The following is a 22610-nucleotide window of genomic DNA, read 5'->3' as shown; positions in this document are numbered from 1 at the left end:
CCTGGCCAACACAGCAAGACCCTGTTTCTGCGCAAAAATGAAAAAAATTAGCTGGGCATGGTGGTGCACACCTGTGGTCTCAGCCACTCGGGAAGCTGAGATGGGAGGATCATTGAGCCCAGGAGTTTGAGGCTACAGTGAGCTATGATTGTGCCACTGCACTCCAGCCTGGGTGACAGAGTGAGATTCTAACTCTCAAAATAAAAACAGTAAATAAAATAAATAAAGACGGATAGAAAACCAGCTGCTGCTCAAGGAATGTAACAGGTGAGAACTGATGATCTTTAGCAGGGACTCCAGGGCCAGTGGGAGCAAAGACAGTGATGCCTGGGCCAGGCAGTGAGATGCATGAGATACCCTGGGCTGCCAGGGCTCTGCCCTCTCTGCCCTTAGATTTGCCTGACCCTGGGCAATCTCACAGCTGCTTACCCTGGTGGAGCTCTTAGCACCCGCCGGAGGGTGGACTGGGGCATGGTGCTAAGACCCCCCTCCATGCTTCTGCATGACCTTGCTTCAGCTTCGTCCGCCTGTCACTGTGGCCATATATGGCCTGGGTCCCAATCTTGAAGGCTTTGCATCTTGGATCCTGTCCCAGAACAAAGGTGGGCCTCGCAGAGCCAGACGCTTCCTTGGAAGGTGTCGCGGCCCCTCTATGAGCGCCCCCTAGAGCCAGAAGTCAGGAGAAGACCAAGGGCCTGCAGAGAGGTGGAGCCAGCAGGCACTTCCAAATGGGATAAGGCTGACGGTGTCACTCCTACCCCTCCCACAGCTCAAGACCATCTTGGGGCTCCTCATAGCAACAGTCCCACCTCTCATCCCCCTCCTAACCTCCTCACTCCTTCCCTACCCTGGGTCTGAAACTGTGAACTCACTTGGTTTCTTCCTGCCTCACCATTCTCTCCATCTGGGGCTCTCTCCCTCCAGAACCTTCACAGTTTTCATGTCTCAGCTTAAATGTCATCTTCTCAGGGAGGCCCACCCTGACTTCTGTGGCTAAACTAACTGACTCACTCATTACCTTCCATATCCCCTTCTTTGCCTTCATAGCATTTATTAGACTACGAATTTTAAAAGGTATTTTTATTGATTTGTTTTTGTAGAGATAGGGTCTCACTATGTTGCCCAGGCTGGGTTTGAATTCCTGGCCTCAAGCGATCCTCCTGCCTTGGCCTCCCAAATTGCTGGGATTACAGGCATGAGACACGGTGCCTGGCTAAACTCTGAATTTTTAAATGTGTACATTTATTTCCCATAAGACTACCAGCTCCTTGAGGGCGGGGACCTTTTTGTCTTATATACTCTTTTATTTCCTGAACCGTGAAGACAGCCTGTCATCCAGAAAGTGCTTAATAAACAATTTGCTGAATGAATGAATGAGTGGAAGAGACTGTGATGGAATGGTAAAACACCTGGCCTTGGAGTTGGGCAGACCTGGACTCAAATACACCCCTTTCTTGCTGTGTTACCCTGGGTGAGTTGATTTACCTCTCTGAGCTTTACACTCTCATTTGTCAAGTGGGATGTAATGAAACCTAGCCTTCCTGGGTTAAGGCAAGGATTACACAGGACAAGGGATGGTCCAGTGCTTTACAAACTGTAAAGTGCCTGGGGTAAAGAGAGGCTGTCAATTTTGGCTCTCTGGACATTTGTCAAGGTGGCCGCTCATCCTCTCATTTTCTTAGTGCACAGGCAGCTTTCTTAGTTCCTGGCCAGTGAAACTAATTGGATGGAATCCCAGTGTCGCTGCAGGGAAGCGTGGAAGCTCAGACCACTTAAAACTTAACTGGCCAGAAGAGTTGGATTTGCATTTCAGCGAATGAGACCAGAGGGATGGAAGGTAGTGCTGGGAGGAATGTTCTCGAGGTGGCTTGCAAAGGGCTCAGTTCTATGCTGAGGCACAAAGACTGAGCTGGCTGGCGGGGGGTGAACTGGGGCCTGACACTGCAGGCATAGACCGGTCACAGGCGTCTCTGCCGATCAGGGCCCTCCGAGAGCAAAACAGGAGAGGGGGAGGCCCACCATGGAGTCGTGAATACAGTGACTATTACTGCTTGTCACTTGGGGAGATTTAACTAGATGTCTTGGAGAGTGGGTAGGGAGAGAGAGGCAGACACAGAACAGTGGCAGACAGACAGCAAGAGACAAAAACAAGAGAGATGGAGAGAAAGAAGATGGGAGGGGGAGTCCACCCAGTGTCTCCCATGAGCGCAAACCACAGAAGGAAATTAAGACAGGCTTCCCCGGGATGCTGCACACTCCCCATTGATCTCAGAGAACCCCTTGCCTTTCGTTTTCTTGTAGAGACGGGGTTTCCCGATGTTGCCCAGGCTGGTCTTGAACCCCTGGCGTCAAGTGATCCTCCTGCCTCAGCCTCCCAAAATGCTGGGATTACAGGAGTGAACCATTGCACCTGGCCCCGCACACCTTCCTTCTTTCCTTCCTTCTTTCCTTCCTTCCTTCCTTCCTTCCTTCCTTCCTTCCTTCCTTCCTTCCTTCCTTCCTTCCTTCCTACCTTCCTTCCTTCCTTCCTTCCTTCCTCTTTCTTCTTTCTTTCTTTCTTTTTTTTTTTTTTTGAGATGGAGTCTTGCTCTGTTGCCTAGGCTGGAGTGCAGTGGCGTGATCTTGGCTCACCGCAACCACCCCTCCTGGGTTCAAGAGATTCTCTTGCCTTAGCCTCCCAAGTAGCTGGGACTACAGGCGCCCACCACCATGCCCAGCTAATTTTTGTATTTTTTAGTAGAGACGGGGTTTCACCATGTTGCGCAGGGTGGTCTCAAACTCATGGCCTCAAATGATCTGCCTGCCTTGGCCTCCTAAAGTGCTGGGATTATAGGCATCAGCCACTGCTCCTGTCCACCCCTATGCCTTTCATCATGCAAGCATCTTGCCTCAAACAGTGTGCTTCTAGTATTCAGGGACCTTTATCCTTCCACATGGGCCCCCAAAGTTGAGCCAATCCCTTCCTCTGGTGCCCAAGCAAAGAGAGACCAATCTGTTGCCAGGCTGGAAGAAAGCTGGGCTTGAACTTCCAAGAGAACGGGTGTGTGCACCTATGTGGCACCTCCCTGGGGGATTCCCAGGCCTGTCAGGGACACTTTAGAGCCCACCCCCATGTTCTGATGGGAGCCTCCGCCCCACTCCTCATCCAACTCCGCATCTCTTCTGCTTCATCTGTCTGCATTCTCCCCCTGCAACCGTGCCACATCCACATGCCACAGGTGCGATGTTCACTTCGCATTTTCTCTAAATCACTCACTGTTTTCACAACCTAAATTCATTCAGAAAGGAACCTTCAGATCACCACCGGAAATGAAAAGCCAGTATCACTTGCAATAAATACAAAAGAACTGTCAAAAAGAAATTACCATTGTAAAAATGTTCGTGAGGAGATGGGAGCGATGGCTCACGCCTGTAATCCCAGCACTTTGAGAGGCTGAGGTGGGATCACTTGAGCTGAGGAGTTTGAGACCATCCTGGGCAACATAGGGAGATCCTGTCTCTGCAAAAAACCAAAAATATGAGCTGGGCATGGGGGCGAGCACCTGTGGTCCCAGCTACTCAGGAGGCTGAGGCGGGAGGCTCGCTTGAGTCCAAGAGTTGAAGGCTGCAGTAAGCGACTATCGTACCACTACACTCTAGACTGGGTGATAGAGCAAGGCCCTTTCTGAATAATAAAATAAAATAGAAACAAAAACATTCATGAAAAATCTAAAACAGTGGATTCAATGGGGGATTATTTTGTCCCCCACATCCCTGCCCTCCCCACCACAAGGATATTTGGCCAATGTTTGCAGACATTTCTGGTGTTTATGACTGGGAGTACGTGGGGATGGGGGGTGCATATTCCTGGCATCCAGTAGGCCAAGGCCAGGGATGGTGCTAAGCATCCACTAACACCCAGGACAGCCCTGACATCAAAGCCTTCTTTGTCCCCAAATGTCAGTAGTGCTGAGGTTTAGAAATCCTGCTCTAAAATGAGCTTAAGCATCCCAGAGGGGTGAGCCCCACACTTTGGGCAGCTGTGACCTAGTTAATTCCTCCTTCTCCTTCAGGCTCTGCTGAAACATTCTGCCTCAGGGAAGCCTTCCCTGAGCCCCAGAACAGAGGACCCAGCTGTAGGCTCCGGCTCCAGGGGCCCTGTACCTCCCGAGTCCTGACTCATGGCCCTCGAGGGTGATTTCTTGCTAGTATCTGCCTTTTCCACTGGAGCAGAGGGTCGCAGTGGGTAGGGGCCATGTCTGTTCCACTGGTCTCTTTTTTTTTTTTTTTTTGAGACTGAGTCTCGTTCTGTCACCCAGGCTGGAGTATAGTGGCACACTCTTGGCTCACTGCAACCTCTCTTTCCTGAGTTCAAGCAATTCTCCTGCCTCAGGTTCCCGAGTAGTTGGGATCACAGGCACCCGCTACCACACCCGGCTAATATTTGTATTTTAGTAGAGATGGGGTTTCACCATGTTTTCCAGGTTGGTCTCGAACTCCTGACCTCAGGTGATCCATGTGCCTCTGCCTCCCAAAGTGCTGGGATTACTGGCTTGTACCACTGTGCCCGGCCCCATTGGTCTTTTTCTGCAGCCCTCAGCGCAGTGTCAGGCTTGTAGCAGATACTCAATAGCTCCATGCAGAATGAATGAATGAAGGTTGGACCAAAAAGAGATGTGGACTCTACTCCTGGACTCACCACAGCTCGCCGGGCCCTTAACCTCTCCTCAGCCCACTTTCATTCTCACCTGTGAAATGCACACCTAATGGGCCTGTTGTGGGGATCAAAGGAGAATGGGCATGAAAGTCCTCAGCAGGGGACAAGCCACGGCATCCGCCAGGGGAGGATCCCTTGCAGAGGCGGGGTCATTCCCTCCATTCATCAGTTCTGCCATCACCATCGAGCACCCTGGATGCCGGTTGTCCCAGGGTAATTTTTTTTTTTTTTAAAGTTGAGTTCTTGCTCTGTCGCCCAGGCTGGAATGCAGTGGTGTGATCATAGCTCATTGCAGCCTTGAACTCCTGGACTCAAGCATGTGAATTTCTGGGGTAGAAATGTAGAAGGTAGAGATGAGATGGGCAGGATTGTAACTTAGGGGTGTGTACATCCAAGGGTGCCTTTCCCCTTTCTCCTGGATCTCATTCCCATCCAGTCACAAGCCCAAGATCTTTCTCCTTGTCCTCTCTCCATCATCCTCCAGGTGAGAGGCCCATTCTCATCTTGGGGGACCTGTGAGAGTACAAGGCCACCAAAATGGAGCTTAGTCCACGTGAAGAGGCATGTGGGGTGTCCAGGACACAAGTGGACACAGATGAACACAGGTGGACACAGGTGGGCATCAGGAGATACAGGTGACACAGGGACACAGGTGGACACAGGTGACACAGGTGGGCACAGGTGGACATCACTCTTTGAACAGCCCTCGAGGATGTGCTGGCTGTGTCCATGAGCACACGGCCCAACTCGCAAGGTGTCCGCTGTCCACTCAGACTGGGAAAGGACCCTTTGTGGGTGCCAACTTCACCTCCCTGTGGCTCCCGGGGGATGTAATGGAAAGGGCTTGAAGTGGAGGCTGGGGGCCTTTTAGGGAAGCCCTGCTCATATCTACATAGTGACTCTCATTCCTTCTGAGGACCAACCATCCCCCACTCCTCCTCTTCTTCCCCCTCCTCCTCTCTGCTTTCCTTCTCCTTTTCCTCTCCCTTCTGTCCCCCTTATCCTCCCCCTCCTCCTCCCCTTTTGCCTTCTACTCCCCCTCCCCATTCCCTGACCTTTACCATCCTCCCCCCTCTTCTCCCCTTTCCCTCCTCCACCTCCTCCTCCCCTGCGTCTCACTCCCCTCCAGGCAAGCAACTTTAGCTGATTTCCAGGTGGAAGGAGAAGAGAAACTGTCTCTGCTTGATTGCGTATTCTTCTTAACCTTTTTCTTGGAACACCTGGATGTAGGCTTTTGAAATCTTGAAAACCAAATCGGGCTCCTGTTCCCTCAGTCTTCTGGGACAGCTGTGTCCTGAGGTCCTGGGTGTTTTCTATTTAGTTACCTAAATGCTGGCAGCCTGTCATTCATGTCCATTAATGTCAGAAATCGTCCCACCACCAGTTTGTCCTGGGTTACCCTGGACCCACTAGGTCCTGGAGCCATGGCCTCTGGGCTCACTCTGAACCCCACCTGGGGGATCTGAGCCTATTCACTGCCACCGGGCTGGATGGGGGCAGCTGAGCTGAACAAGGCTGGTGGAAGTTCAGTAAACCCATTACTCGGAATTGGAAGGTCTCCATGAAGTGCCACCTCCGATTTGGGCCACTTCACTTTAAAAGGCAGAATTCCAACCAGAGTGATGCTAATGACTCCGGTGAATCTAAAAGGGGACCTTTGGAGAAAGGGCAGATGAATTGGAATGATCTGTGCAGACAAGACAAGGTTGGGGGGCACCTCGGTAACTGCTGACCCCCCAAAATGCTCCTCTCAAGAAGATACCAACCAGCTCCCCCGCTCCCCCGGTCCTCAGAGGGCAAAGCAAGAAATTAGCTTAAATTGGAGCTGGAAAGATTTAGGTTATGTGTAAGGAGGAACTTTTTAAACCCTGAAATATGCTACCAAGAGAGGCTTCGGGTTCTCAAGAGAGTGTCTAAAAATAGCTTATTCTTTAAAAATAGGTCTGGGCAAGTTTTAAACGTCAGCTCCGCTTCTCAGGGGTGGCCTTATGTGCAGGTGAACCTGGCCACGTGGGCTCCCCCAGGACAGAGGGCACAGGGAAAAGCCAGGCTTTGGTCTCCGTTGTGACCAACATCAGCATATTTTAGATATGTTCAGATAAGGGATTTATTTTCTCCTCTGCCCCCAGTGCATTGGTGTCATGAAACACCAGTCTTTAGTTTCTCAACGTTTTTTTTTTTTTTCCGTGGGAGACTGTTCTGGGGCTGATATTAATTGGGTCAGTTCCAACAGCTTCACTCAGTTGCTCCCAGTTTCCCCCAGTCCCTTGCCATTCCTGAGCCAGGGTTCTTCAGTGCCTGATGGTTTGCTGGGAAGTGAGCGGTCTCAGCGGTACCCGGTGCCCCGGGGCTTCCTGCCTCCAGCATCTCAGCGCCCTGGCAAGTCTGGCCCATCCTCATCCTCGCCTGCCCTGTGGGGAGGACTGCAGCTGCTCCTCCCAGGCTCCCTGTCTCCTGCTCCTCTTGCCCCCCCCCCCCCCCCGACCCTTCTCAGGCCACAGCCATACTCGCCTCCTCCACCCAACCACTTTGCTCTGAAAGTTGCAATTCCTGCCCCGGGCCCTCAGGATAAAGTCCAAACTGCCTCAGATGGCTTAAAATTTCCCATGGAATGTCCTTGTTTACCCTGCAGCAGCATCTCTCACCTCCCACGTGCCCCACCTAACCACCTGTGACAGCCACACCAAACCACTTTGCCTGTGGGTTTCTCCTGGTGTGGGTTCCCCTGCCCGCTCCACCCTCCTCCTCCTCCCTCTGACCCTTCCACTCTCAGCTCCTATACCGCCTTCTCTGGGGGCCTCTTCTGACCGCCCCACCCCACAGACCCCTGGACTTCCCCTCTTGACTGCCCTGATACCCAGAGGTGCCCAGTCTGTGTGTCTGCCTCTCCCATCCCATGGGAGCACTGGGAGAACAGGCCGCTTGACCCCTGTAGAAAAGCCTGAAGCACAGCATGTGCCTGATATTTGCTCAGTGACCAGCTGAAGGTCAGGGGTTTCCCTTTGCAGCTCTCCTGCCCCATCTCTCTGGTTCCAGCCCCCTCCAGGTCCCCACCAACCCCTCTGCGTCTCAAGTCCCGGACATGACACGCATGCCCAGCATCTACAAGAATATTTATTTAAACATGAGTGCTCACCGCGTGTTCTCAGTAATAACTTAGCATCTTTAATAATAAACTCTATTATAAATCAATTAATCAGCTACATCCCTGGTATCTCAATTAAATGGAGCGTGGCATTCGCATAAAGCATCCAAACCCTGCCAAAGGGAACCAGGCCAGAGGCAGGAGGGATCCTGGAATTGGGATTGTCACCGCTGCTCTATGTCCTCACCCAGGGGTAGCTCCACGTGGGAGACTGTCCCCTTGCGGGGGGGTCACGTGGGCTCTGGTCCACCCCCACCTCAAGGGAGGCCCAGGAACCTGCCATCCCTCTCCCCAGTGTTCAAGCGAAAGATAATTTGGGGCATCTCGGGTTGGCATTCCTGTGTGTCCTCTGGACTCAAGAGGCCCTGACAGGTGTCACCAGGCCAACTTGTCTCTCCCTACCTGAATCCCACAGCCACGCTGCCTGGGCTCACTTTAAATTCATGAGCACGGATCTCACACGACAAGCAACACTGCCCCGAGAGCTGCATGCACTTCCGCAGCATGTTTGTGCTTCCCCACTCTCAGAAAAGACTGTTTTACACGCTCTCCTCGCTGCTCCTCAACCTCCACTTCCCCAGTCGGCCGCCTCGCTCTCAGCTGGTGACCTTGTCTCTCGCTTGCTGGAGAGGAGGGGGGTTAATCTGCTCAAGAACTCAGATCCAGCCAGGCACAGGGGCTCCTGCCTGGGTCCCGGCACTTTAGGAGACAGGCAGGAGGATCTCTTGAGGCCAGGAGTTCAAGACCAGCCTGGACAACATAATGAAACCCTGTCTCTACAAAAATAAAAATGTCAGCCAGGCGTGGCAGCACTTGCCTATAGTCCCAGCTACTCAGGATGCTGGGCCAGGAGGATCATTTGAGCCCAGCAGGTTGAGGCTGCAGTGAGCTCTGATGGTGCCACTACACTCCAGCCTGGGCAACAGAGTGAGAGCCTGTCTTAAAAACCAAAAAACAAACCAGCAAAACTTGGGTCTCACTCAGACGCTGTCCTCCTGCTCCCTTGGGTAACGCATCCCAATTCCCATCGAAAGCCGGTTCCAATGTTTTCTAGAACCTCCTCACACCTTCTGGCTGTCTCTGGACCTTGCTTCCACAATCGCCCTTTCACTCCCCTGCTCTGTCCGTCTCTCCCTCTCTGCCTGATCATTCTGCATGGGCATGGAGACATTCTCTATCTCCCATTATTAAAACGCCTTCCCGGACAGGCACGGTGGCTCATGCCTGTAATTCTAGAGCTTTGGGAGGCCGAGTCTGGAGTGTTGCTTGAGGCCAGGAGTTTGAGACCAGCCTGGGCAACATGGCGGGACACTGTCTGTACACACACACACACACACACACACACACACAACATAGATGTATTACATGTATATGATTTTAAATAAACAAGTAAAATGCCTTCCTGAGCCCCAGGACCTCCCCACCTATCACCCCATTTTCCCACTTCCCCAGGCAGCATTATGCTTTGAAAGCTTTCTCTATCATTTACCCTCCTCCTCTTCTAAACCTCTTGCAGTTGACAACTCACCACTGGTTTTATCCCTCAGCCCTCCTTGGCCACTCCGCCTCAGCTATCTTTGCTGGTCCTTCCTACTCTGCTTAAGATCAGATGTTGGCTTTATCCTGGGAGCCTTCTCTCTCCTCTTCCTACAGTCTCTCTCCAGGTGACCTCTTCTAGGCACACTGTGTTATTTATCATTCACATGTGATTCACGCATTTAAGTCTTCGGTTCAGACTACTCCCTGAATAGCAGACCTGGCCCTTTACCTGTATGCTTGCTACCCCTGCTTAGATAGAGAATAGGCATTTCAAGGTCGGGCACGGTGGCTCACACCTGCAATCCCAGCGCTTTGGCACCGAGGTGGGCAGATCACCTGAGGTCAGGAGTTCAAGACCAGCCTGACTAACATGATGAAACCCCGTCTGTACTAAAAATACAAAACTTAGCCGGGTATAGTGGCGGGCGCCTGTAATCCCAGCTATTCAGAAGGCTGAGGCAAGAGCCTCATACAGCCTAGTGGGCCTATATAGTGAGTCTCAGGTGTATATTCTTCATTCATTCATTCGAGAAACTTCTGTGGAGCTTATTTTGTGCCCAGTGCTGTTCTAAGTGCTTTATAAATATAAGCCACTGAATCCTCATACCAGTCTATGAGGTAGGTACTATTATTATCCCCATATGACAGGTGAGGAAACTGAGGCCCAGAAAGTCAACCTACCCAGTGTTACAAAGCTGATAAGTGACTGTATTAGTCAGTTCTCACATTGCTATAAAGAACTACCTGAGACTGGGTAACTTGTAAAGAAAAGAGGTTTAATTGGCTCATGGTTCTGCGGGCTGTACAGGAAGCATGGCTTGGGAGGCCTCAGGAAACTTATAATCACGACAGAGGGTGAAGGGGAAGCAGGCATGTCTTACACAACTGGAGAAGGAGGAAGAGAGTGAAGGAGGAGGTGCTACATACTTTTAAACAACCAGATATCTCATGAGAACTCACTCGCTATCATGAGAACAGCAAGAGGGAAATCTGCCCCCATGATCCAGTCACCTCCCACCAGGCCCCTCCTCCAACACTGTGGATTACAATTCGACGGGAGATTTGGGTGGGGACACAGATCCACACCATTATCAGTGACAGAGCTGGAAGCTGGGCTCTCTCTTTCACTTTCCTGGCTCTGCTTTCCTCTGGGCTCACCTTGTGATGCGCTTGACGTTGTCTCTTAATTCTTAGCCCCCCTGGACTCGACACTCCTGGACTTAACAGAATTCAGCTTCCTCATTTTGGACTAGCCAAGGGCAGGGCTAGGAGTCATGACAGCTCTTCCTGCTCTAAGTTCTGGGGAGCATCACACCCAGCCCAGCTCTGGCCCCCTGGCCAACATCCCCCCATTTCCAGTGTTCTCCAAGGTTTCCTTGGGGCCTGGAGGAAGCATACCCACCTGACCACACCGGTTGGGAATTCCATTTATAGTTTCAGGAGTTGGGAGATTCCAGAAACCACAAGGAGAGATTTACAGCTGTGGGTTTCCTGGTGTGAGTCCAAGCCAGGAAGTAATCACGGCAGCAGGAAAGCCTCATTCATTTAGTCTCCTCTAATTCAGGAGGTGCAGTAACTCACCAAAAAGTCACTTTTTAATTCAGATGAGTTGGAAATTATGCCTTCTGATGAGGATTTGTAGGACAGATGCTGGGGGTGGACCTTGCTTTACAGAATTAACATGCTTTTGAAAACATAGGCAAGGGTCAGATTTTTGAAGCAGAATCTTTAAAATGCAATCAGAGAGTTCCACCAAGGTATCTTTACGTGAACTGTAATTTTTACTTATTGAATTTCCTTAAAGCATGGTCTTTCATATTTGGGGATAAATAGAATTTAATTTAGGAATCAATGCTTTTCTAAACTAATAGTTCAGAAAATTAATTATTTTGCCAATAGGCTAAGTCCAGCTTCTGGGTGGGAGATTTTGTATTAAAATACTGTTGTGCTCCTACTATCCTGGCATAAGGAGTGGTCCTTCTCATGAATATTCCAGCCCTCAGAAAAGGAACTGGCAGAAGACTAAGAAAGGGGTCAACACCCTTCTGAGTGGAAACAGCTTCAATTCCAGAAAGACTCAGTACTGGGCAGTAATAAAGAGGAAAGACTTGTCCCTTCAGAAAACAGATTGTATTGTAAAGTTACAGTGATTAAAACAGTGTGGTACTGATGCAGGAACACAGAGAAAGATCAGTGGGACAGAATGACAAGTTAGGAAGTGCACTCGTGTATTTGTGGAACTTGGAATATGGTATAAAAGTGTCCCTTAAAATCAGCAGAGGAAATACAAAAATTAGCCGGGTGTGGTGGTGCGTGCTTGTAGTCCCAGCTACTTAGGAAGCTGAGGTGGGAGGATCACCTGAGCCTGGGAGGTGGAGCTTGCAGTGAGCCCAGATGGAGCCACTGCACTCCAGCGTGGGTGACAGAGTGAGACTCAGTCTCAAAAAAAAAAAAAAAAAAGTTTATTTTTTTTTAAAATGTAATCTATGCAGCAGACAGGATTAATATTCAGACCATACAAAGAATTCCTGCCAATTGATAAGGAAAAAGATTTTTAAAAACAAAAAGAAAATTGGCAAAAGATACAGACATTCAAAGAAGAAGAAATTGAAGTGGTTAATAAATGTGAAAAATGCTCAAGCTCACTAGTACTAAGAGAAATATGATAGGCTTTTGGGGAACCCTTTCTCCCATTAGCAGCCAGGCAGTTCTCTCTCCTCTGTCTTAAAAGAGTGGAAGTTCTACAAAACACTGAGAAAATAATGGTCCCCCAACCCCAGCCAAAGCCCACTCTACAGCTGGCTCTTCTTACTAGATGGGGGAAAAATGCTTTAAATATAAACAATTTAGCCTCTAATCCCAGCACTTGGGGAGGCTGGTGTGGGAGGATTTCTTGATCCCGGGAGTTTGAGACCAGCCTGAGCAACATAGCAAGACACCCATTTCTACAAAAACGAAAATACAAAAAATTGGCCTGGCATAGTGGCATGCACCTGTAGTCCCAGCTACTTAGGAGGCTGAGATGGAAGGATCACTTAAGCCCAGGAGGTTGAGGCTGCAGTGAGCTATGATCATGCCAGCCTAGGCAACAGGCTAAAAACAAAAAAATCCATGAAGTTGATTTCATGACTTACTAAGACTTGTGGGCTAAATCTGCCCCAATGCCTGTTTTTGTAAATAAAGTTGTATTGGAATACAGCCATGCTCACTCATTTCTGTATTGTCTGCAGCTCCTCTGGTGTTACAACAGCAGAGTTGAATCGTTCCAACAGAGACCATGTGGCCCACAGAACATGAAATATTTGCTTCTCTGGCCCTTTACAGAGAGTTCACTAACCTATACACAGATCTGACTCTGCATCTCCTTTGCTTCAATTTTTTTCAGAGCTCCCCTTTGCCTTCTGGCCCAAATTCAAGCCCCTTAGTCTGACTTAGAAAACCACTAACCTCTGAGCCAGAAGTGGTGGCTCATGCCTGTAATCCCAGCACTTTGGGAGGCTGAGGCAGGAGGATGACTTGAGCTCAGGAGTTTGAGACCAACCTGGACAATATAGTGAGACCCCATCCTTACACAAAGTTTTTAAAATTAGCCAGGCATTGTGGTGCACGGCTATAGTCCCAGCTACTCAGGCAGTTGGGGTGGGAGGATTGCTTGAGCCCAAGAGTTGGAGGCTGCAGTGAGCTATGATCCTGCCGCTGCACTCCAGCCTGGCAACAGAGCAAGACCCTGTCTTAAAAACAAAAAGAAGGAAAGAAAAGAGAACTACCTCATCTGGCCTCCCAAGCTCTGTTCCTGCTGACCTCCCTTACCCAGGGGTCCCTGTTCTCCACAGTGATCATAGGCAGGCAGGCAGCAGAGAGGCTGTGGGTGTGTGGGGACAAAACCCTTCCTTACTTCCTGACGCTCTTCTCTGCTCTCTGCCCCGCAGGCCTCCTGGGAATGGTCGCCCACATGATGTACACACAAGTGTTCCAGGTCACTGTGAGCCTCGGCCCTGAAGACTGGAGACCCCATTCCTGGGATTATGGGTGGTCCTTCTGGTAAGTGGCTTTGACCTTCAGGACAAGAGCAGCTTCGGGCACCAGAGGCCCAAGGCATGCTGGGACTTCAGCAGCTCAGCCCAGTGGGGTGGGGTGGTGGGAGAAATGGGGAGAGTTGGAGAGACTGCAGTCCAAAGGCACTTTGAGACCCCAGGGCAGAGACTGGCAAACTAGGGCCTGTGGGTCAAATCTGGCCCGCCACCTGTTTATATGCAGCCCTCAAGCTAAGGATAGCTTTTGGATTTTGAAATGCTAAGAAAATAAATCAAAGGAAGAGGAATGCTGTTTTGTGACATGTGAAAATTACATGAAATTCAAATTTCAATGTCCATAAATAAGGTTTTCTTGGAACACAGCTACTGTCATTGTTTTGTATTATCCATGGCTGCTTTAACACTGAGATGGCAGCACTGGGCGGTGATGACAGAGACTGAATGGCTCACAAAGTCAAAAATACTTACTCTCTGGCCCTCTGCCTACCCCTACCTAAGAGGCATGCTATGGAAGGTTGGAGATGGAAGCTGGCAAGACCTCAAGTTAGGTGAGCTGTGGAGGGTTCTGGGTGGTCCTATGGGGTAGGTGGACTCCAGTGAGAGGCTCTGAATACAGGGAACAGGTCAGCACCTCAAAGCGGGGTGTGCGTATGAAAGGCGTGATTAGTCAGGGTTCTTTTGCTTACCAGTGATAGAATCCCCAGCTTAAGTGAACAAGGGGTATTCATTTGTTTGTGTAACTGGAATGTCCAGGTGGAACAGCTAAAGTGCTCTGGGTTGTGACAGAAAAACCTACTCACATCAGTCTAAGTAAGGAGATATCATACACTGGTTCATGGAAAGGACAAGCACAGCTATGGTGTGGACTTCAGGACATGTTTGATCCAGAGTCACTGAGGTCAGAAGGGCTGAGTTCTCTTCCTCTGTGTAGTCATCTGAGCTCGGCACCCTCCACATGTTTACTTTGTTGCTGGGCTGGCTTCCCTGTTGGGGAGAGCTCTTCCTAAGGCTGGGTAAATCCTCCTTCCCTTGTAGGAGAGAAAGGGCTTGTTCTCCAATACTGACTAGAGTCCCAAACTTCCCTCTGGTGGGCTTAGGTCATGTTCTCTCTCCTTAATCTTTGCCACAGCTGGGGGAATGTCATGAGCTTATTCCCTTAGCTTGACCGAGCCCACCTCTGGAGCTAAGAATGAGTCAAAACCTCTCAAATGGTGAGTGGATGGAATAGATGCTGTGTGAGCTACCACAAAGTCTGCTTCAGGCACAGCTGGATCCAGGAGACCAGATTTCATCTGGAACCCAGTCATGCCCTCTCCTTATCTTGTCTCTCTCTTGTCTCTCTTCCCTTTGAATTAGTGTTGGCTTCATTCTCAAACAGCTTTTCCCCCAATGCTAGCAAAGATGCTAGCAAAGATGATCACAACGCACAGACCAGGCTTCCTTTTTTTTTTTTGGACAGAGTCTCTGCTCTGTCACCCAGGCTGGAGTGGCAGACTTCCATCTTAAAAATGTAGCAATACCAGCGAGAGATGGGGTTTCTTTCCCATATTTCCAGCTAAAATCCTGGTTATGACTTTCATTGGCTTAGCTTAAGTCATGTGACTAAACCTGAACCAATGATTTAGACTCTGGGGGAGACTGGAATGACCTGAGTCACATGGTCCAGAGAGTGGCATTAGCTTCACCCAAACCCTTGGACAGAAAGAGAAGGAGGTGAAGTCTCTTCAGGCTGGAAAGACAGAGACCACAATTATCCACTACACAGGGCATCCAGGTCTGGGGCTGGTAGTTGGAGAGCATTTATCCGTTCAGTCATTTAATACATATTCGCTGAGTACATCCTCTAGGACTGCTGTTCTTCTCGGTGATGAGGATGCCGCAGTGCTGAGACAGCGTTGCAACAGGGATTGAGAGGTGTGAACCAGCCGTATCTGAACTGTGCTGTGATGTAGATGTGTGTGGCGAGGGGAGTTCACAGGCAGCTGCGGGAGCACAGAGGAAGGGCATTGACTGACACAGCTTTGGGTGGGGCGGGTCTCCAGGAAGAATTTCGAAGGCAAAACAGGAGAGAATCGCTTGCCAGGCAGAGGGTGTAGCAGGTCCAACGACCTGGAGGTGAGAGAGCATCTCAGCATGGAGCAGGAGGGACTATGATTACAATTTTTAAAAGATCCTATTCCAGTTCAGTGATCACCCCAACTCCATCTCCACTCTCTGCTCAACTCCATCCTTTTGAAACCAAAAGCATTTGCCTTGAAGGGACCTTGGCCCATGAACCCTGGCCCCAATCCCTTTAGGTAGAACAATCCCAGGGAAGCCAGATGAGGCTCTGACCTCCCTTTACCCAACCTTTCCTCCTGCAACTGTTCCTCCCTGAGACCTTGACCTTGGAAGTTCATCTCCTTGAGCTAGAGAAGGGCACAAAGGAAGGGAACGAACATTGGTGAGTGTTGACCATGTGTGTAATAATTTCTTAGATTTACTGAGCGCTGATGTGCTGCGAATCAGGTAGGTATTTCATGGAGGCACAGGGAACTTAAGTAACCTGCCCGAGGTCATCCAGCTGTGAAGGGTAGGGCTGGGATTCAAACCCAGGCAGTCGGGCTCCACAGCCATACTGGAAGCCTCTCTGAGAAGATGGGTGATAATGAGAGAGTTCATTGATGTGCTTTCCATCATGTTCCACACATGGTGTGTGCTTAGTCAACACCAGCTCTTATATTGCTGCTCCTGGTATGAAATTTAACACATGCAATATCATGCTAGTGATATGAAATTTAACATGAGCAATATCATGCTACTGATATGAAGTTTAGCACATGCAGTAACCTCGTGTTGCATATGCAGATGCTGAGAGTCAGAAAGGTTGAATCACTTGCCCTGGTGGGAACCGGTTCCTGCCCCTCAGTCCCCCTTTCCAGAAGGCCCTGGCTCTCTCCCCTTGTGCTCAGTGTCTCAAGTCAAGCCTGCTGGTGTCAGCCAGAGGAACACTCTTTCCCTGGAAGAAAGGGCCTTCTGCCCTGCTCCTCTGCTCCTTCCTTAGGGGCTGGCCTCCCAAGGGGCACCAAATTCTCATTGGACTTATTAAAGGCCGAGGCCCCATGTGCAGCCCCTTTTAGGGTGGATCCATTTCTCCCTGTCACTGAGACCTGTGAGATGGATCAGCCCATTTTTTCGTCCCTCACATCTGGGGCCTCACCAGGGCTGCAGCATATCATCTCTCTTGTTTAATATGTGTGAGGCCGTTTGTCAAAATTCTGGCCCGGGAGCCTCCCGTGCTCCCTCCCCTGGTACTGGAGAGGAGAACAGCTCCAAGAAGAGATGGCACGGACCTCTGTCTTCCTGCCCAGCAGGGAAGAACAAGCTGCAGGGGCTCTGGAAGCTGGAGGGGTTTTGAGGTGCTCAAAGCCTGTTGAGTGCCAGCTTCTTAGAGGGACACCTTTGTAAGAAGTAGGCCGGGCGCGGTGGCTCACGCCTGTAATCCCAGCACTTTGGGAGGCCGAGACGGGCGGATCACGAGGTCAGGAGATCAAGATCATCCTGGCTAGCACAGTGAAACCCCGTCTCTACTAAAAATACAAAAAAAAAAAAAAAAAATTAGCCGGGCACAGTGGCAGGCGCCTGTAGTCCCAGCTACTCGGGAGGCTGAGGCAGGAGAATGGTGTGAACCTGGAGGGTGGAACTTGCAGTGAGTGGAGATCGTGCCACTGCACTCCAGCCTAAGGGACAGAGCGGCACTCCGTCTCAAAAAAAAAAAAAAAAAGAAGTAGAAAGTCCCCATAGTTAAGAGTCTGACAGCCTGGGGTTCAAATCTCACCCCGATGCACACCGCTGGGCCTCCGTGGCAGCATGGAGGGGCGGTCGACAGTGTGGCCCCTGGAATCAGACAGTTTGGGTTTAGATCCTGCCTCTGCCCCTCATCAGCTGTGGACCTTGGCCAAGTCACTTACTTCCTCTGCACCTCTGTGTCTGGTGGAAAATTTGGGCTGGAAAATGGGACAGCCCGAATTTCCACCTCATGGGGGGTCTCTTGAGTTGTGTTCATTTCTCTATTGAGGTGTATACATCACCCCCAAATCTAGTAAAAATGAGTTATTATGTAGTAGTAATAGTAACTAGTAAAAATGCGTTGTTATTTGTTCTTACGTTTGGTGGTGGACAGGGCTCAGTCGGGCGGTGCTTGCTAGGGTCTTCCCTGAAGCTTCAGTTGGATGTCAGCTGAAGCTGAGGTCATCTGGGTATGGCTGGGGTAGACCTCCAAGGTGGCACCTCATGACGCTGGCAGCTGGTGCCAGCTGGCGGTGGCTGGTGGCCGGAGGGGCTTCACACAGTGTGGAGGCTGGGTACCTGGAGAGACTATCTCAAGAGTGAGTGTTCCAGGAGACCCAGGTAGAAGCCATGGGATCTGCATGAGCCAACCTCAGAAGTCACACAGTGTCACTCCTGCTGCATTCTGTTGGTTAAGAGCAAGTGACAGGGCCAACTTCAAGGGGAGGTGTGAACCATGGGAGGTGTGGCTCCCTGGAGGCCAGCTTTGGAGACAGTAACCAACACGAGGAGCAAGTGAATCAACGCATGTGGAGCACTCAGCCCAGTGTGCTCGGTGAGCACAAGTCCTCCTGCCCACTCCTCCTTTTGGCGCCGTGTCTCAGCTCTCTCTACCCGTGACAATGTCAGGTCAGGACCCTGATGGGCGCCCAAGCAGCTGCTTGGCTTAAGGGGGCAGGGACCAAGTGGATCAGATTAAGGTTGGGGCCGGGCAAAGTGGCTCACCTGTAATCCCAGCACCTTGGGAGGCCAAGGTGGAAGAGGGGCCGGGCAAAGTAGTTCACCTGTAATTCCACACCTTGGGAGGCCAAGGTGGGAGAATCACCAGAGGCCAGGAATTCAAGACCAGCCTGGGCAACATAGCCAGACCCAATCTCTAAAAAAATAAAAAAATAAAAAAAATTAGCTGGATGTGGTGGTGCGCACCTCTAGTCCCAGCTACTCAGGAGGGTAAAGTGAGAGGGACACTCAAGCCCAGGAGGTTGAGGCTGCAGTGACCTGTGTTCGTGCCACTGCACTCCAGTCTGGGCTGGAGGCTCTACCTCAAAAAAGAAAAAGGAAAAAAAAAAAAGATTAAGATTACGACACCTACTTTGTGCTGTGCACTGAGAGGCACTTTACAAGCCCTGAGCTGCCTGTCACTGATCCCCAGGAGAGGGGCTGCCATCCTCCTTCAGGGACCAAGACACAGCTTGAAAGCCACACAATTAGCCTTGGATGCTGTGAACTGCGCACAGCCGGGGCTGAACCCAGCCTGCAGATGTTGTCTTTGGCCTGCCATCGTGTCTTATAAAAGTTTGGATTTGTTTCTAACATCTAAAATGGTCAAACTTCTACATAAAAGTCCAGGTTTCTGGTTCGTGATCATTGGAAGATCTGTTCCTGCCTAACCAGCATTGCCACCAGGCAGCCTGCAGATAAGGCTGAGAATGGCTGAACCTTTAGATAGGCGTCTGGTTTCCAGCTCACCCCAGTCCCCACTGCGCCCTATTGCCTTACATTTATTTACCCATGCTTCCTCACTTAGTCATCATCTGCCTGACCTTGCGGGAATTTGAGTCTGTGGCCCCTGCTTGGAATGTCAGCTTTCCTGGTGACCGCAGGAGTGTGGAAAGCCAGCCCTGCACTTTCTGCTTCTGTTTTGCATTTGATCAACCTGGAGAGGAATGGGAAAAGGTCTCCTCCTCCTACTGCTGCACACACAGTGAAATCTTATCTCAAGCATTCACTCTGCAGACGGAGGGTAGTGGGACATCGTGGTGTGGAAGATTATAAGAGCTGGAGGGCCCAGAGAAGTTCAGCAATTTGGCCCATGTCACACAGCAAGAGAGCAGCAAGTTGGGCCAGATCTAGGGAAGGTTCTCACTCCTGTGCTAGTGGCCCCTTTCTGCTTCTGGGGCCCTGTCCCTGTGGAATACAGGCCTCACTGCTGTCCCTCCCTCCTTTCTAGTCTCCATGAATATGTGGACACAGCAGACCAACCTCTTTCCTCTCTGGGGACCCCAGGCGGCGCCCCCTCTATGCAGGGGTTAGCTGGTATTCCAGCAGGCCGATCCCTTAAAGGGTTGAGTCTGCCGCTGTGACCCTACCAAAGCCTGGGCCCCAAACACAACTGGAGGGGTGTGTGTGCTGACGTCACTGCTGAGAGGCTGTGTGATCGGCAGGAAGTTTGCCCTTCCTCATCCACCCGAGGCAGGTGGCTGTGGTCTGCTTTATTCTAAGACCAGGGTTGGGGAAAAGGATGTGGTTGCCCAAGGGTGCCCTGTGGGCCACGGAGGGACCAGCTGGGCCCTCAGAGCCTGCCACTATCCAGCTCCTAGTCCCATCAGCTCTTGGGCCCTGAGGGTGGCCTGGATTATGCATCTGTGCCCAGCCCTGCCCCACATGGTGAATCTGTAGCCCTCTGGTCTGCAGGCAGCCAGGGCAGCCTTCCTTAGTGACCCGTTACAACCTCCCCACTGGGTAGGGCCTGCAGTAGGTTGCAAAGTGGTGTCCATGTGTCTCTAAATCTGCTCCCCCTGTGTCCCTCTGCCCCTGACGCTCCCAGGGGATGAAGAATTGACAACCCCTGTCACCGCCCTCCCCTTTTCTCCCTATGGTGTCCAATCTGCTCTTGGCTCCGGAAACCAGGCCAATCACCCACGCACCTCCCTGTGCCAGTTCAGAAGTGCAAGCTGCTAAAACCAGCAGGTGTTCCGGCCCCAAAGTTTTCAAACTGTGTATTTGGTGGGCGCGTTGGGGCCCTGGGGGGTGAGAGGAAGAGGGAGATGAAGGCTCATGGATATAGCCTCTCACCCACGCTAAAACCAGAGCTATGTTTTCATATCTGTCTTTTTCTGTCTGTTTTTATTTTATCTGTGTTTATCCATTCATTCCACAAGTATTTACTGAGCACCTACTATGTGCCAGGCACCATTCTAGGTGCTAACGGACAGTAGTGAAGTGAACAAGGATAGTAATGAAGTGAACAAGGCTCCCATTTTCATGAAGCTGGCATTCTGGGATAGAAGAGGATATAATCTTAAAAAACAAACACTAAGGATTCCAATTCTGAGAAGACAGAGTAGACATGCTTCTCCCTATTCCTCCTGCTCAATGCAGCTAAAATCATTGGACCTAAAGATAAAACAGACATCAGAAGACTCCGAAAGGTGGGAAGAAGACAGCAGGCTGGTTAGGGCCCAAGAAACAACACATTGCTGAGTCCTTTTCGTGTCATATAGCCCAGATTTGGAGCTGAAGAAGTCAGCAATTCAGAAATGCCAAAAGGACAGGATTAAAAAAATGCCCAACTGAAGTCTGCTTTCTCTAGGCAAAGGACCAAGAAAGGGTCAGCCCAATGAGACAGAAAACATTTAACAATAACTTCACTACTCCAGTCACACATTACAGAAAAGAAAAAACTGGCTTCACCCACACTCATGCCGGCAAGGGAATGGGGTGCTTAGATTTTGGTGACAATCGCCAGGTGGACTTTCATCTCTGCTGGGCAGTAACAAGGTGCCCCTCTTTCTCCCTGCAGGGATTGTGTCAGAGGGGAACTGGTGGAGAGTCAGGATTTTTGCCACTGCCTTGCGGTAGTAAGAACATCTCCCTCCCCATGGTGTCAGTGATGTGTGGGGAGCAGTGATGAGGCCCCCGGGCCCCTCCCAGCCAGGTATCAGCAGAGGCCTAATGGGGAGTCTGAACTCCCATCCCCACCCTCACCTGGTAAGAACCAGGAACCATCTTCATCTTGAATGTCAGTGGTGGCTGATATGATTAGGCTTTGTGTCCCCACCCAAATCTCACCTTGAATTGTAGTCCCCGTAATCTCCATGTGTGAAGGGAGAGACCAGGTGGAGGTAACTGGGTCATGGGGGTGGTTTCCCCATGCTGTTCTTGTGATAGTGAGTTCTCATGAGATCTGCTGGTTTTATAACGGGCTCTTCTGCCTTTACTTGGCACTTCTCCTTCGTATGTAGCTTTGTGAAGAAGGTGCCTGCTTCCTCTTCACCTTCCGCCATGATTATAAGTTTCCTGAGGCCTCCTCAGCCATGCTGAACTGAGTCAGTTAAACCTTTTTCCTTTATAAATTACACGGATTAATACACTCGCCCAGTGGGAAACCTAGGCTTCTACCCCTACCTGGAAGTAACCGGGCAGAGCCTCCACCTCGCCAAAGCCACCTTGCCGGAATGATGTGAAAGGAAGCCAGTTAGAGCAGATGGTTTAAACAAGATCCAGAGTCTCAAAACATACCCCAAATGTCAAGGTTGCAATTAAAATCATGTACCATGCCAAGAACCAGCAAGATCTCAACTTGAACGAAAAAAGATAATCAATAGATCCCAATGCTGAAATGACAGAAACGTTAGAAATCATCATAAAAATGCTTCAACAAGTAGTTGCAAAAACCCTTGGAAAAACAGAAAGTCTCAGGAAAGAAGTAGAAGATAGAAAGAAGGACCAAATGGCAATTTTAAAACTAAAAAATTCAGTAACCAAAATACAAAGCTCAATGGTGGGGCTCAACAGCAGAATGGAAGGGATGAAGGAAAGAATCAATGAACTTGAAGACAGGACAATAGAAATTATTTAATTTGAACAACAGAGAGAATATAACTTTTAAAAAAATGTACAGAGCCTTAAGGACCTCTAGAACTATAACCAAAAGTGTAACATTGGAGTCCCAGAAGAAAAGGAGAAAGAGGGCGAGACTGGACAAAGTACTGAAAGAAATAATGGTTGAAAACTTCCCAAATCCCGTAAAAGACATAAACCTTCAGAATCAAAAGCTGAATGAATCTCTAAAATAGTATACATTCAAAGAAATCCATACCAAGACACATCACAGTCAAACTTGAAAAAAAACTAAAGTTAAAAACAAAAAACAAAACACAGTGAGAGAATAACATCCTCCCTAACTACAGAGAAAAAAATTCAAGCAACAGTGGATTTTGCATCAGAAACAATGGAGACTAGAAGGAAACAGAAAATGAAAATGCTGAAAGAAATGAACTATCAACTTAAAATTCTATATGCGGCAAAAATATACTTCAGAAATGAAGGGGAAATCACAACATCCTCAGATGAAGAAAAACTAAGAAATTTTGTTGCCGGCAGACCTACCCTAAAGGAAAGGCTAAAGGAAGTTCTCTAAACAAAA

General features: G+C 49.9%; 1 protein-coding gene across 5 annotated transcripts in view; it reads left to right on the top strand.

Moving 5' to 3' along the window:
• Positions 1–22610, top strand: part of LOC105463225 (GSG1 like) — a 272751-nt gene that overhangs the window by 204706 nt on the left and 45435 nt on the right. For all 5 annotated transcript variants that reach the window (XM_071084297.1, XM_071084295.1, XM_071084298.1 and 2 more), the window contains one exon: positions 13310–13421. In XM_071084297.1, the coding sequence (XP_070940398.1) occupies positions 13310–13421 (112 nt within the window). The remainder of the gene's footprint in view (positions 1–13309; positions 13422–22610) is intronic.

This window comes from Macaca nemestrina, chromosome 18 (genome assembly GCF_043159975.1).
Source record: "Macaca nemestrina isolate mMacNem1 chromosome 18, mMacNem.hap1, whole genome shotgun sequence".
In the NCBI taxonomy this organism is placed as follows: domain Eukaryota; kingdom Metazoa; phylum Chordata; class Mammalia; order Primates; family Cercopithecidae; genus Macaca; species Macaca nemestrina.
This window is presented reverse-complemented; position numbering and strand designations above follow the sequence as displayed.